Source organism: Pimephales promelas, chromosome 2 (genome assembly GCF_988280905.1).
Source record: "Pimephales promelas chromosome 2, fPimPro1.hap1.1, whole genome shotgun sequence".
NCBI lineage: Eukaryota > Metazoa > Chordata > Actinopteri > Cypriniformes > Leuciscidae > Pimephales > Pimephales promelas.
The window spans coordinates 1402211-1418380 of NC_142770.1; the positions used below are offsets into that span (position 1 = coordinate 1402211).

Sequence of the window (16170 nt, forward strand, 5' to 3'; positions counted from 1 at the left end):
ACGTATCTACTAAACGTAGATAAATTAAACAATCTGTTCTAAGTTAAGCTTAGCTTTAGCTTTTTAGCTTTAGGCTAACGTTAGCCTAACATTAAAAACGTTAAGCTTCTAGCTGCGTTGTACATCATGTCACTTCCCAGACAGCAAACTGACATTGAATCAACGTGGAAACGACGTCTCTCATGACATCGAAACAACGTTGATTTTGCTCATCGAATTAACGTTGAACCAACGTCAGACGCGGCATTCTTCAAAGCGAAATAAAAATCGAAAATTGGTTTGCTTTCAAAACGTTGAAACAACGCGTTGATTTCAAGTTGATTTTCCGTTAGTTTTGAAAGAATGACGCGTCTGACGTTGGTTCAACGTTAATTCGATGAGCAAAACAATGTCAGATCAGCGTTGTTTCGATGTCATATTTCCACGTTGATTTAATGTCAGTTTGCTATCTGGGTTAGCTTCATTAACGTAACTTGACCATGTTTCCGAGTGACTGGAGGGGGCGGGGCTTAGCCATAGGTCAATTGGCTGTAAAAACAATTAATCAGATGCGTTATCTAGTGGTTTATGCACAAACTTGGCAATCTACATGTCATTTACATCCCGGGGTCGTCATGTTAAAATAAAATTGTGAGCCGCGGGTGGCAGGACGCATCAAGATGAGATGTTAGATTATGAAGCATGTTGAGCTTATGGAGGTGTTTATGATTCAGGTATCAGGCCAGATTGTGAAATAATTGATTGTTCTGTTGAGATGCCATGTGCGATGACAGCTGATTGGTCCTCGTATATGCAATTTCATTTCGCCATCTGCCTTGTCAAACCGAGCTAATGAAATTTTAATGATCTTGTGGAAATGTAATGCAAACATGTTGCTGGATGCGACTTATTAATATTAACTGAACGAAAAATGAGGCACACCATCGTTTTCAGACAACAGTTCTTTAATACAAAGTCAACATATCTACATACACAGTGGTTTCAAACCAGTTATTGTGTCCATCAGAAGTAACAGTTTGAAAGCGATAGCACTTGGCCTTTTGTACAAAGAAAACTATTTTCACGTTCGAGTTTGGCTTTTTTTCTTCTTCTTTTTTGTTGTTGTTGTTGGCCGTGGTATTAATACGTTCACTTTTGAATATTGGTTCTTCATGATTTGCACGCTAATCAATCGGCTCCTGTTGTCGAAAGGTCCAAGGTCCTTTGCATCAAGACAAACTTCTGAGCACCTCTGCCGTCGTAGATTAGTCCATCGCGTTTTCCCTCCCGAGGAAAAGTTCGTTAGAAACACACAAAACTCCCAACAGTTTAAAAGGCAGCGTTGAAATTTCCAGATCGTACTTCGTCCCTCAACGGAGTAAAAAAACAAATGAAGAAACATGGCATGCATCTGTAAACTTCTAAAGCTTTGTAATGAACTATAACTTTAAATAAAAGATGGAACACAGAGGCAGTGGTGAGAGATAATGCTAGCGATAATGACGTGAAGCTAATCGATTCAAGGCAATTCGCTCTCGCTGTTCAAATGGCATTTTATAGGCACTGGGCATCCGAATCTCACTCAAAATGAGGAAAACACTAAATGATTACTGCTTTAGGCTTAAAACGGGTAAATTTCATTGAGAAATTATATTTTGCTTGGGGAAAGCCAAGTCTATTTTTGAGCAAAGTCTTATTAGCAGTAAGTCTTATTGGTGAAGGAGAAGCGTCGTGATTTCTCTCACCACTGGACCGCAGTGTGTGGAGGCGAAGATAAGAATAAAAAGTGAAGAGTGTGGGGAAAAAATAAATGAACAAATGGATCAGGGGAAAAAAAAAAGAGGAATGAAGGGAAGAGAGATAAACAGAGCTGTTAGCGTGAGACAAAGCTTCTTTCAAAACTGTGGAAGGTTCCCATTAGCATAAACTCTTTGTTGTAGTTTATCTCAGTACTGTTCAAAGACATACATCTTGTGGGTCAAATTATACAAATACATATAATATATATTTGTTTATTTACAGGCATTATATTTAGGATCATAGTTGATATCTAACAAACGATCGAACATTCGGTGGTTTTGAAAAGTAAAAAAACTAAAGATTCCAAAAAAAAAAAAATGAACGCTTTCACAACGATGGGTTGTAACAAAATTAGAGTTTTTTTTTAGTAAAATTTGGAACGTACATTTTTTTTTGTTCAATTGAATATTTAGCAAACCAATTCTACATCTTTTATAAAAGTAATACTTCAGTTAATACCAGTACTATTGATGAATAACAATAGGATTGAAATCGTAGTCCATCCTTCATTATTGGCCGACAGGAAGTCAAAGTTCTCCTCGCAAAGAACTCTTTTAAGAAATAAAAACTAAAATTCATGATTTCATACACGCAATAATTTCATGGTGGTATAAAAATGAGTGCCCACTTCAAAAAAGAAAAAAAGGCTATTCATATGAAGATTTGGATACATCTTTATATTCTGCATTTAAATATATTGTGAGTGTGTATGTATACATTCATGTCCCATTCGTCTATGTATACATGCACACAAACACATCTCACGTAGCATTTCTACACTGAAAAAATAGAATGTCTTTTAACGTAATATGAGCAAAATGAGCATTATTTTTCTTGCTAATAAAAAAAAAAAATGATTACGGTATCTTTGTTAAAAAAAACAAACAAAAAAAACACTAAACCAAGAAATAAATCAAAAGTTTGTTAAGTAAGGAGATAATAGTCATAATAGTCAAAATAATACAACGGTAATGCATTTTCTTTTCCCTATGATGTTACAAGAATAAGGCTTTTTGGAAATAAGATTACACACGGCTCCTTTCATTCTCTCACCAATCAGAACACTCCGAGTTCAGGCCTTCTCCAGAACAGCCAATCAGCACTGACTGCGGAGAGGAGACCCCTCCCCCTCATGAGCACGTAAAACAAGTCCCACCTACAACAACAGATTCACAAGATAGTTGTACCGCAATTTCATGACGCAAATACATGCCCGTTTCTCGCTGTTCGTAAAAAAAGAAAAAAGAAACGCAAGTAATCCCAAAGTAACCAGGAATGGGCCGTTTTGATGACTAAATAAAGTTGGGCGACCGTTGGGGCATTAGGAAATGGATTGAGAGGTGGGACCAACACACGTAACATCGCACACTTCATCCGTTAAATCGGACTCTTCACATGTACACGTACAGCATAATGGAGCGAAAGCAGCATGTTTGGTATCAAGAGCAAAACGAAACCAAAAAAAACATAGTTGTAAGATCAAAAGTTGGTTGAAACGATGGCAATGAACGTTGGTCACTGGAGACGTAGCCACGCATCCCCTATCCGGTGTAACTTGAGACTTCAGTGGTGGTTCCTCTGCCCCTAATCTCCATCTGACCCAATAGTTCAACTCCCATTGGCTCTTAACAAGGAGCTACGTTTCTTGGTGGAAACGTTTTCTAGCGTGTCCTTGAATGCACTAAAAAAACGGACGTGTTTACGGGATCCGATTAGTTTTCGACCATTTCCTTAAATGCCTCAAGACGTGCTTGTCAGCTCCAGTGGTTTCAAAGGGAGGGTTACTTTCTCAAGTGGATGATCGGTTCGCCTCGAAATTGCTCTAAAGTGGCTCCCAATTTTGTCCGAATGGCAACATGTCACTTGAACCCAAGACGTGAGCAGCAAAATAAGTCTCGTTTGTACCCTTCCTCCAACTTCTCCATTGAATACAGACGCCACTGACGTCCGTTTCAGTAAACAAGGATTTCAGATGCCAACCAACCAATTAGGTACTCTCCATCTATCGGTGTCGTTTACTCGTGTACTTTTTGTTCACAGAGTTAGTTTGGAAAGAAACTACGTTTGTCCTCCACATCAGAACACTTGAGGTAAGGTTAGCGGTCCGACGCCGCCATCATTCCCACCCTCCAGCCTGAGCCAAAACGTTTGGTTCCTCCATCGTGAGCTTGGGACGTTGAAGTGTTTGGGATCCGTTTGCGCTTCTCCAGTGTGATTGGGGTTTCTCACGACATGTTTTGATTGGTTCCAAAAGACGAGTCGTTGAAAAAAATTGTATGAATTTTTGTATAGTTGTCATCGTTTCATGTTTTCAAGCAAGTTTTTATGGCTCAGGAGGCTGTTGGGGGGAGGGGGATTGTGGGGCGGGGGGGAACAAAAAATGGCTTTTTACGTTGCATAGTGATCAAAACTTCCAAGGTACTCCAGAGCCGCCTGATAGCAAAACTGGTACTCGTCCTGTAGAGGAAAACGCAAAGACGTGAGAATGAACGCTCGCTAGAAATTCAAATCGCCAGCCGTTCGGCGATTAAACAAGGCGATCTGCATGAAAACTGAAGCTTTAGACTCTCACCTCCGTTTGCACCATTGCTGGCCGTTGTGTTCTCAACATTTTGACCGTTTGGAAGATGTCCACCACACCCTCGTAACGCATTCGCTCCAGCACGATGCTTAGCGTGATGAAGACCCCGGTCCGTCCCACACCGGCACTGCGTTGAGGAAAACATGTACAGTTTGGTAATGTATCTGAGAAATATTTTCTGCAAAAATCGTTTTCATGATCGGAAATATCATTGAAACGAGATGCATTTACTTATAAACATAACTGTGTTTATTTATTTTTCAAATTTTCTTATCCTACTATTAATTGATCTTATTTTAGGTGCAAATCTGCGTTTGGAACGGGATATTAGCAGACTGCTATTTACACAGACAATTTTTGGTTACACTTTATCTTAAGGTGACGTAGTTACATTCATCTCGGAAACGATTCTGAAGAGAAAACGCAAAAGTGGCGTTGCGTCATCACTTTTTATTCTGCGTTTAGACGAGCGTTTTGTGTGGGAAATCCGCGTGCAAATGGTGACGCAAAAGTGTGTGAAATTCAATGTAGTGTGCACTTCAGGCGGCTAGGAGTGCATACTACAACAACACCAAGTCCACGCGCCTGCGTACAACCTTCACTGTCAAGCAGACTTTTGCGTTTTTACCGTTCACACGGGAACGCGGCGGTGGAGCGTTTTTAAGAGCGTTTTTGCATTTTTAAGCCTCAAAAACGTCGTCGCCGTGTAAACGAAAGGCACATCCGATAAAATATTTTTACGTTTTCACCCGCGAGCGTTCTCGTGTAAACAGGGCCTTACTCAAATACTGTATGTACTGAGCAATATTGATTAATTATGTGTACTTACTATAGAGTTGTGGTTAGGGTTGGGCTTAGGGTTAGTAACTTGCAACTATGCACAATTTACTGTTAGTAACTATGTCACCTTAAGATAAAGCGTTACACTATTTTTTTTAAAAATTAATATGTGAAATAGTATGCAGTATTGTTGTCACATGACCTCACTAAAATTCCATCCAGTTAAGATATCAGAAATATATATTTTTGTGCTTTTAATCCATTTTTAAAACATAATTGAAGAATAAATTAAATTAATAATGATAAAATAAATACACCATAAATAACAAATAAAATAATAAATAAACAAATAAATAAGGAAAAATGAAAAAAAAAATATTTGTAAAACAGTAACAGCAGAAATACATTTTTTTGAATTTTATATTTTAATGATCTATAAATAAACCCCAAATAATAAGTAAAAATAATACAATAACCATAATAAATACATAAGTAAAAATTATTTTTTTTGTGTAAAACAGTAACAGCAGAAATAAATATTTTTTTGCACTTTTAATCATTTTATATTTTAATGATCTATAAATAAACCCAAATAATAAGTAAAAATAATACAATAACAATAATAAATATATAAGTAAAAATGAAAAAAAAAAATATTTGTAAAACAGTAACAGCAGAAATAAATATTTTTTTTTGCACTTTCAATCATTTTATATTTTAATGATCTATAAATAAACCCAAATAATAAGTAAAAATAATACAATAACAATAGTAAATACATAAGTAAAAATGAAAAAAAAAATATTTGTAAAACAGTAACAGCAGAAATAAATATTTTTTTGCACTTTTAATCATTTTATATTTTAACGATCTATAAATAAACCCAAATAATAAGTAAAAATAATACAATAACAATAGTAAATACATAAGTAAAAATGAAAAAAAATATTTGTAAAACAGTAACAGCAGAAATAAATATTTTTTTGCACTTTTAATCATTTTATATTTTAATGATCTATAAATAAACCCAAATAATAAGTAAAAATAATACAATAACAATAGTAAATACATAAGTAAAAATGAAAAAAAAAATATTTGTAAAACAGTAACAGCAGAAATAAATTTTTTTTTGCACTTTCAATCATTTTATATTTTAATGATCTATAAACCCAAATAATAAGTAAAAATAATACAATAACAATAGTAAATACATAAGTAAAAATGAAAAAAAAAATATTTGTAAAACAGTAACAGCAGAAATAAATATTTTTTTGCACTTTTAATTATTTTATATTTTAATGATCTATAAATAAACCCAAATAATAAGTAAAAATAATACAATAACAATAATAAATACATAAGTAAATTTTAATGATCAAATAATAAATAAGGAGAGATTATTATATTTTTTAAAGTATTGTGTCCATTCATTTGTCACACTGTAAGTGCATTGTGTGTCTATATATATATATATATATATATATACACACAGGGCACGCTACATTATTTCAGGAATTCACCTTATCGGCATCTACATAAACAGCAGAGCGCTAGCATAAAGCACAGGCGTTTGGTCTGAACATGCTAAGCCGCTCTCGCGGTGACAGCGCTGGAAATAGGAGGCGTCCTAAGTCTGATTTTTCAAGGCTCCTTCATAAGCTGCTCTGGCACCGAGCGATTTCACCAAGCCAACAATAATTGATATGACAACGGGCTTATTTTTCCCTTTGCCTCCACTTTGCCAAGATTGAAAGTGACAAAAATGGCTTGGAAAAGTGGGGAGGGAGCCAATCACAGCGCAGCGTTTGTGATGACGCAAGAGTTTGGGAATCTAACGAGAAGCCAACAGTGACTGTCAGGAAAACAAAATGCTTTTGACGGTCCTGTCCGTCAGTGATGCCAGAATCCTCCAGAAAGGGGGCAGAAGAAAGAAAGAAGTGGTCTCAGACTTCAGCGAAGCGCTGGTTAAATAGATAGACTTTCAAATCTGACAGGCATGAAGGAGCAGTGAATGAGAGGATTTACACTTCCATTCAGTGTACGTAATCATGCAATTAATGACAAAACCATGTGGCTCTATTAGATATCAAATCTGGGGGAGAGATGGATGGAGACGAGAGAAATACGGCACTGAAAATTTGATTGATTTGAATTCATCTAATAATCATTTTTCTTAGTGAAACATCCTTTTCAATGCAAAACTGCGTGTGTTTACAACCGCAAGTGTATCCTTCACCTTTTCTACACCGTCAAAAGAAAGTTGTAAATAAAAGAAATAATATTGGAGTGTGTTTTATGAAAATACTATTTCACGTTTAATTCATTGAGTTTGTGTTTGTGAATTTTTCTAGCAAGAAAAAACGAGATGAGCAGAATCAATCAAAATATAGTCTTGATATTTTGCTTCTCAAGTAAATATAATAACTCGTTTTAATGATGTTTAGATGTTTTCACTGGAAAACAAGACTGATTTAGAAAGGTATTTTTGTTTTGTGATGCAATGCTGATCCAAAAAGGATAAAAAAGACTATGAAATCATGTCTTTGCTGGAGAAGCGGAGGGGAGAGAGAGAGAGAGAGATAAATGGCCAGTGAAGACTCCAGCAGCTCTATAAACACAGATGTGTGTGAGCAGAAACAGGTGTGAGCGATCACTGCGTCTGGAGTGTGTGAGAGAAACAGCAGCGATAAGATCCTCAGACGAGGGAGAGTTACAGCAGAAACAGAGAGTCTGGACAATATCAGTGTAACCCTAATACCATTACATCTGTCGGTCACTGAGGGAAACTAAAATACAGTATTTTATTTACTGTTATTTAAAAAAAATATATTATTTCTGAATAATTTTATTGGTCAGATGTGACCGTATTTAGGAAAATACGGTATATACATTTTTTTTTTTAGTATCGTTAAAATATTATTACAGATTTATAAATATTTGAAATGTTTTTATTGGATTTTGTCATTTTTAATACTTTTAAAAAATATTTATGTAGTTTTATTTCAGGTTTACTTTTATATTTTTCATTATATTAAACGTAATGGAAATTTATTTTTAAATTTATATATTTACATTTTATTTCAGTTAAGTATAATTTTGAGTAAATGTTTTTTGTTTGTTTAGTCTATAAAAATCTTGTTTAATATATATTTAAATTAGTGCTGTCAAATCGATTAATCGCATCTAACGTGAACGTTTGTGTTTATGTAATATGTATGTGTGCGCGTCTGTGTACACACATATTACATAATCAAACTTTTAATTCATCGATTTGACAGCACTAGTTTACATATATGATACAAATATAGTAGTGCTGTCAATCGATTAAAATATTTAATCGCGATTAATCGCATTAAAGTCATAGTTAACTCGCGATTAATCGCACATTTTATCTATTCTAAATGTCTTTTGATTTCTTTTTGTTACATTATTTTAATGCTCTTATCAACATGGAAAAGTGGATCGGCTTGTTTAGTGCAAATGTTTTATTATTATTGAAAATAACATTGGAATAGTGCTCAATTTCACACTAACATATATAAATAATCTCTCACACAATGTAACACTGTCTATCATAAAAAGGGTGAAAGAAATACTGACGAGGTCCTGATATTGACGAGGGGGCGGAGAATTCGCATCATCTGTGTGTGTGTGTTTGATTGGCCATCATCAAGTGGTGTTTCAGACTGGACGTGCCGCGATGATGATCGCTCAGTTCACAACGACAAAACACACAGATCACTTGGTCTCGTCAATGGGACAATCTGGCAACTTTTTAAAAGTAAACTTTCCATTCAGAATCGTCTCGCGCTCGTCATCCACTCAAAACGTAACGTTACTATTTGGCCGGCTCGCAAGCCGAAACGAGTGTGTGCGGCACAAAACGTCCTCGTGCTGCGCTTTGAAACGCATTCATTTCAATGGCTTGTGCCGCCCGAAGACGTTTTGTTGCTTCTTCGACCAAAGCGCAAACGGATCAAGAGCATAAACAAAACAGGCACACCGCAAACACACGTTTGGGCTTACGAGCCGGCTTTGAGTGGATGACGAGCGCGAGATGCCGAAATGGATCAGGACGCATGCCTCGTCCTGTTGCAAAAGCATGTGAAAAAACGACAAAGTTTGCTAGGACAAAAAGACCGTAAATCGCGCGAAAAAAAAATTAACGCCGTTAAAATGGGTTTGCGTTAACGCCGTTAATAACGAGTTAAACTGACAGCCCTAATATCCCAGACAGCAAACTGACATTGAATCAACGTGGAAACGACGTCTCTCATGACATTGAAACAACGTTGATTTGCTCATCGAATTAACGTTGAACCAACGTCAGACGCGGCATTCTTCAAAGCTAAATGAAAATCGAAAATTGGTTTGCTTTCATAACGTTGAAACAACGCGTTGATTTCAAGTTGATTTTCCGTTAGTTTTGAAAGAATGACGCGTCTGACGTTGGTTCAACGTTAATTCGATGAGCAAAACAATGTCAGATCAACGTTGTTTCGATGTCATGTTTCCACGTTGATTCAATGTCAGTTTGCTATCTGGGATATATATATATATATGCTTTGTAATGGAATAACTATAACAATAAATATAGTTCTAAAAATCGTTCTAAATATAAACGAATAGCAGGTCCGCACCACAACAATAACGGCACAGAGAAACATCAATGAAATTAACTCACTTTCAGAACAACTAACGATAAAACAAACATCGACAGCCAATCGGAATCAATCAAGCATTTAAAGCGACAGTCGACAAAACTGCAGCGTGAGCTTAGAATAAAATAAAATGCTAATTGGTTAGAATAAACAATCTATGTGTGAACGAGCTCATTTGCGTGTGTTCTCACCTGCAGTGGACAGAAATGGGCCCGTCCTGGCCAAACTGCTCCTTAGTTTTATGCACCTGACCAATAAAGTCAATGAATCCCTCTCCTGATTTGGGAACGCCTTGCTCCGGCCAATCAGTGAACTGGAACTGGCGTACGGTCCTGGATTGACCGTCCTGTGAGCGAGAGAACAAACACACACAGATACGCAAACGTCAAGACGAGTCCGCTGACAGGCACAGCAGATACGGGAGAACATCTCCTCTGCGATCTGAGCCGACTCCACGCGCTCCTGTTGTTTCTTCTCTCGTCTTTGGCTGGAATAACTCTGGGTTAAGGGAAATCGATGGTGTGACGAGCGTCGTCTCGTGGAGACGCTGCTAAACGGAGTGATCGATGGCGCGACTCGAGGTTTGGAGAAACCCAGCGGCTCTGGCACTGACGGATGAGAGGATGAGGCCTGTTCCCCAATCGAAGGGAAGCTCAGGCAGAACGAGGCACAATTAAATGGAAATATTCACTCATCCCTGCAGTGAAGAGAGGCCGACGGATCCCAGTCCCAACTCAATCACAGGCTTTGTGGATCACACATGCATTACGGAGCACTTCCTCTACATTTCTATTTCCTAGGCTGGGCGTTTTTTTATTTCGCTTTCACAGGTTTCGATTAATCCAACGAATTTCCCTTTCGTTCATTAAAACACCCGCCAATTATCAAACGAGTCAACCAAAATCATTGGCTCTTCGAAACGATTGATATGCTTGCTTCCAGAACAAATGCTTAACTCTTGTGCATCAATTAAAAAAGTTACACATAGGTAAAAAAGAGGACAAAAATGTCCATGTCAAAAAACTGGACTCTTTGGAGCACAGACTTAAGTTTGGTATCATTTTAAAGAAGACCCGTTGCAGATTATTGCTGAAGTAAAAAAATAATAATACGTAAATCCCCCAAAAAAGTTATATAGGTATAAGTTTATGAAAATTATTTATAAAAAATATTTTATAAAAATATATATATATATTTTAGAAATCAGGTTGAACTCAAAACTGCAATAAAATCAAAGCCATAAATCTAAATAGGTTGTGTTCCAAATTTGAGGATGATATCTCCAAAAATGAGCTTTCGGTAACAGTTTGTTTGGGCGTAGTAACATATTTTCCCCATTGGGTCCCAGCAAAACCCCACTGGAGCTCTTTCAATTTGCAGTTTTTCTCTATTATATTTTTTTTATAACACTCTGACATCCATACCAACACACCCATACAAATATCGTTGCACAATTTATCCAGTTGGCTCTATAATATGCCGAAGCAGAAAACAGGAATAAAGCCATATTTGTTTTATAGGCCAAACTTAAAAAAAAAAAATGGCACGATCTGATAAAAAAAAAATAGTAAAAAATAAAATTTTGAAGCCTTGCAATCAGAATGAAAGCCTCTTAACAAAGATTGCATAATTTTATAGTTAACTGAACCGGGGATTAAAAATGGCAGTTTTAATGGGGACATTTTCGTCCAAAAGGTGCTGAGAGGGAGTATTTTTTTGTACCTAATGCAAAAAATATTTTTTTAAGAAAATGACTGTGAAATAGTAAAATTCCAATAAAAATACACACCTGTGCCAAGTTTTTTTGCAGTTAGCTTTAACACAGGCAAAGTGATCAAAAAAACAAAACTGAAAAGGACAAAAATGTCCATAAGGATGCACAAGGGTTAAACATCAATATACAGTCAAACCAAAAATTTCAGACACCAGATAATCGGTTGCTCTTTATGTAAGTGGTTGTGTTGGCCAGGCCTGATCGAGTCATTCTTCTTTCTCTTCTGATCAATTGAAACAAGTAGTTTGTTTTTGCTGTAAAACACGAAGGGTGAAAGAGAACGAGGCGGAAAAGAGGCCGCACACAACCTACAGGGCGAGCGGTTTGATTAAAGACGTGCATCCTCCCATCATGCCTCAGTCCAGGCCCCGCCTCCACCAGTCGGCTCTGATTAAAGTTCTCATTGATTCGGCGGGCTGATTACTGGAGAGTCTGTCTGGATGATTCAATCACAATTAAAGTGCTTGGCTGGAGTGAGCGACGCTCGGGATGCTCGTTTGCCCGTACGGTGACAGTCAGAGTGTTTGGCTTTAGCGGTTTTCTGGAAAGACACTCGACTGATGAGGGCTCTAGTCGTTCGGTGAGAGCTTCTGATAACGGTCAGCTCTGAGACTCATAAAAAGCACAATTACATTATGTCTTTTTCTCCTAAAACACTTCGTGATCTGTGTAATCGTTAAAAATGCAACAATTATTTCAGACTATAGATCAAATACCATGATTTACCCACATTCTTTGCCCTTATCACATAAATACCATGATATTACCAAGTTTTGCCCATGATAATCGTTGTTGTAGCTTGGATGGTACCATTGAATGTAGTAATATTTCCAACCGCAATGTCAATATGCCATGTTATTTAGATTATTTCAAACATGGTACCGCGTTATTATACTGCGTTTTTTTGGACATGTACCAGTCTTTACAAAAACACTATATGGGTACCATGGTAGAGAGATGGTAATAATATTGCTTTGACATACCATGGTAGTGAAATCCATGGAAAATTTCCAAAATTATGGAAGCTTGTTTTCACCACTGAATAAAAAAGATAATAATAATTGCGACTTTTTATCTCACAATTGCGAGATATAAAGTCAGAATTGTGAGAAATAAAGTCAGAATTGTGAGAAATAAAGACAGAATTGCGAGATATAAAGTCGTAATTGCGAGAAATAAAGTCAGAATTGCGAGATATAAAGTCAGAATTGCGAGATATAAAGTCAGAATTGTGAGAAATAAAGTCAGAATTGTGAGAAATAAAGTCAGAATTGTGAGATATAAAGTCAGAATTGCGAGATATAAAGTCGTAATTTCGAGAAATAAAGACAGAATTGCGAGATATAAAGTCGTAATTGCGAGAAATAAAGTCAGAATTGCGAGATATAAAGTCAGAATTGCGAGATATAAAGTCGTAATTGCGAGAAATAAAGTCAGAATTGCGAGATATAAAGTCAGAATTGCGAGATATAAAGTCAGAATTGTGAGAAATAAAGACAGAATTGCGAGATATAAAGTCGTAATTGCGAGAAATAAAGTCAGAATTGCGAGATATAAAGTCAGAATTGCGAGATATAAAGTCAGAATTGCGAGATATAAAGTCAGAATTGTGAGAAATAAAGTCAGAATTGCGAGATATAAAGTCAGAATTGCGAGATATAAAGTCGTAATTGCGAGAAATAAAGTCAGAATTGCGAGATATAAAGTCAGAATTGTGAGATATAAAGTCAGAATTGCGAGATATAAAGTCGTAATTGCGAGATATAAAGTCAGAATTGTGAGAAATAAAGTCAGAATTGCGAGATATAGAGTCAGAATTGCGAGATATAAAGTCGTAATTGCGAGATATAAAGTCAGAATTGTGAGAAATAAAGTCGTAATTGCGAGATAAAGTCAGAATTGTAAGATAAAAAGTCGCAATTTTCTTTTTTTCTCAGAATTGTGACTTTATATCTCGCAATTCTGACTTTATATCTTGCAATTACGACTTTATTTCTCAGAATTGTGACTTTATATCTCGCAATTCTGACTTTATATCTTGCAATTACGACTTTATTTCTCACAATTCTGTCTTTATATCTCGCAATTACGACTTTTTTTCTCACAATTCTGACTTTATATCTCGCAATTACGACTTTTTTTCTCACAATTCTGACTTTATATCTCGCAATTACGACTTTATTTCTCACAATTCTGTCTTTATATCTCGCAATTACGACTTTATTTCTCACAATTCTGACTTTATATCTCGCAATTACGACTTTTTTTCTCACAATTCTGACTTTATATCTCGCAATTACGACTTTATTTCTCACAATTCTGTCTTTATATCTCGCAATTACGACTTTTTTTCTCACAATTCTGACTTTATATCTCGCAATTACGACTTTATTTCTCGCAAATCTGACTTTATATCTTGCAATTACGACTTTATTTCTCAGAATTGTGACTTTATATCTCGCAATTCTGACTTTATATCTTGCAATTACGACTTTATTTCTCACAATTCTGTCTTTATATCTCGCAATTACGACTTTTTTTCTCACAATTCTGACTTTATATCTCGCAATTACGACTTTTTTTCTCACAATTCTGACTTTATATCTCGCAATTACGACTTTATTTCTCACAATTCTGTCTTTATATCTCGCAATTACGACTTTATTTCTCACAATTCTGACTTTATATCTCGCAATTACGACTTTTTTTCTCACAATTCTGACTTTATATCTCGCAATTACGACTTTATTTCTCACAATTCTGTCTTTATATCTCGCAATTACGACTTTTTTTCTCACAATTCTGACTTTATATCTCGTAATTCTGACTTTATATCTCACTATTCTGACTTTATATCTCGCAATTACGACTTTATATCTCGCAATTCTGTCTTTATATCACGCAATTCTGACTTTATTTCTCACTATTCTGACTTTATATCTCGCAATTCTGACTTTTTATCTCACAATTCTGACTTTATATCTCACAATTCTGAGAAATAAAGTCAGAATTGCAAGATGTAAACTTGCAATTGTGAGAAAAAAAGTCAGAATTGTGAGATAAAAAGTTGCAATTAACTTTTTTATTTTTCATTCTGTGGTGGAAACAAGCTTCCATGGTATTCCCTGAAACTTTTGTTGTAGGATCTACTTTGAAACAATTTTCACCGAGCAATTGATTATAAAGAATTATAAAGAAATAGCGAGTCACATTAAATTTTGAATTAGACAGATTTTCAACATAAAATAATAATTGTTTACCAAGTGAATACCTTTCGTAAGCTGTATGAACATTCAGTTCTAGAGGACTCACCCGGGCATCCGTCACTTTAAACTCTCTGAGGATGTACTGTGGCATGTTGTACTCCGCCATTGGATCCACCACAAAGTACTGATATCTAGCCGAGCGCTCCGCCGGCCAGTACTGGTGACACTTTTCCTGCGAAAACACGTCAAAGCACAATTAAAGTCCATCATCCGGAAGCCAAAAGCCGCTGGTCTTGAAGAAGAGCAACACTCACTCGGCCCATCTCCCTCAGTTTGGTCAGCATCACCACAATGGTGGAGTTGTTCTCCCACAACATCCTCCAGAAGTCCTCTGTGGTCTCCGCTAATGGGCCCTGTGTGGCTATATACGCCTTCTGTTGTCTACAGGAAAGACAAAGTCAATCCCAACCAATCAAAGGCAGCAGGATTGGCAAAACAAACGACTTCAATGTCGGCGTACCTGTATCCGTCGATAAAGCTGGAGTTGATATAGTCAGACCCTTCCAGCCCTCTGATTGGCTGCAGGCACACTCGAGTCGTCTCGTACGGCATGATGTTGACCAGGCGGTTTTTAAATTTGTTGCATGGCAGATTGGCACTTATGAATCTGGATGTGTGGGCTTTGGAGTTCGCCAAACGCTGTGGGAAGAGAAAAACACAAACATGAGGATTAAATTGAGCCAATTTCCAACACAGAAGGGCATGACTAGCTTCATGGGAATCTCAGACACTCATTTAACCAATGGCTAATGGCTCTGTTTTTTCCCACTCCACCTGTTTGTCTGGGCAAGACTGGATGACCCAGTTTGCAGGAACCCTCCATCGCTCGATTCTGTTAAAATTAACAAAAAAAGTGTTTTTCGTCCATCAGGTGCCCCAAAAAACTGGAAACTCAGGCCAAACTTTGGTGACAATCGGCGAAATGGGTCACTGTCACTTTTAGGATGCCGTTCAACATTGTGACAGCAGGACACCACCGTTTTGTACGCACACATTCACCTCGTACTCTCATGTCATGATCCAAATTAGAGCTTGTAACCATCAATTAGCATCAACCAGGCCACAGTAGCCGCACTTCTCCTCCGTTTCTGGGTCAGTTGTCTGGAAGTATTGTCTCCTTTTAACCGGACGAGAAACGGTGCCTTGCTCTCGCTCGCTCTCTCTCTCTCCTCTGTTCTGCCAGGTAATGCCTTTGCCCCGATATAAATCCATTCAGCTCCAGCTCCAGGCCTAGTCTTTCTCTCTTTCTTTCAGAAGCGGCCACTGGCTGTTTGTCTTTCCTTTGAGTCTTTGAGTAGCTTTCAAAGAGGGACCTGGAAGGGCATGAGG

At 36.8% G+C, this 16170-nt stretch overlaps 1 protein-coding gene across 27 annotated transcripts in view; it reads right to left on the reverse strand.

Annotated features, from left to right (window-relative positions):
* Positions 1–925: 925 nt before the first annotated feature.
* The window catches only part of ptprsa (protein tyrosine phosphatase receptor type Sa), a 363573-nt gene continuing 348328 nt past the window's right edge, over positions 926–16170 (reverse strand). For all 27 annotated transcript variants that reach the window (XM_089133590.1, XM_089133584.1, XM_089133581.1 and 24 more), the window contains 6 exons: positions 15302–15480; positions 15096–15222; positions 14888–15013; positions 9993–10147; positions 4352–4487; positions 926–4236 (listed from right to left, as the gene is read on the reverse strand). In XM_089133590.1, coding sequence (XP_088989716.1) covers positions 4168–4236; positions 4352–4487; positions 9993–10147; positions 14888–15013; positions 15096–15222; positions 15302–15480 — 792 coding nt within the window. In that variant the 3' untranslated portion in view covers positions 926–4167. The remainder of the gene's footprint in view (positions 4237–4351; positions 4488–9992; positions 10148–14887; positions 15014–15095; positions 15223–15301; positions 15481–16170) is intronic.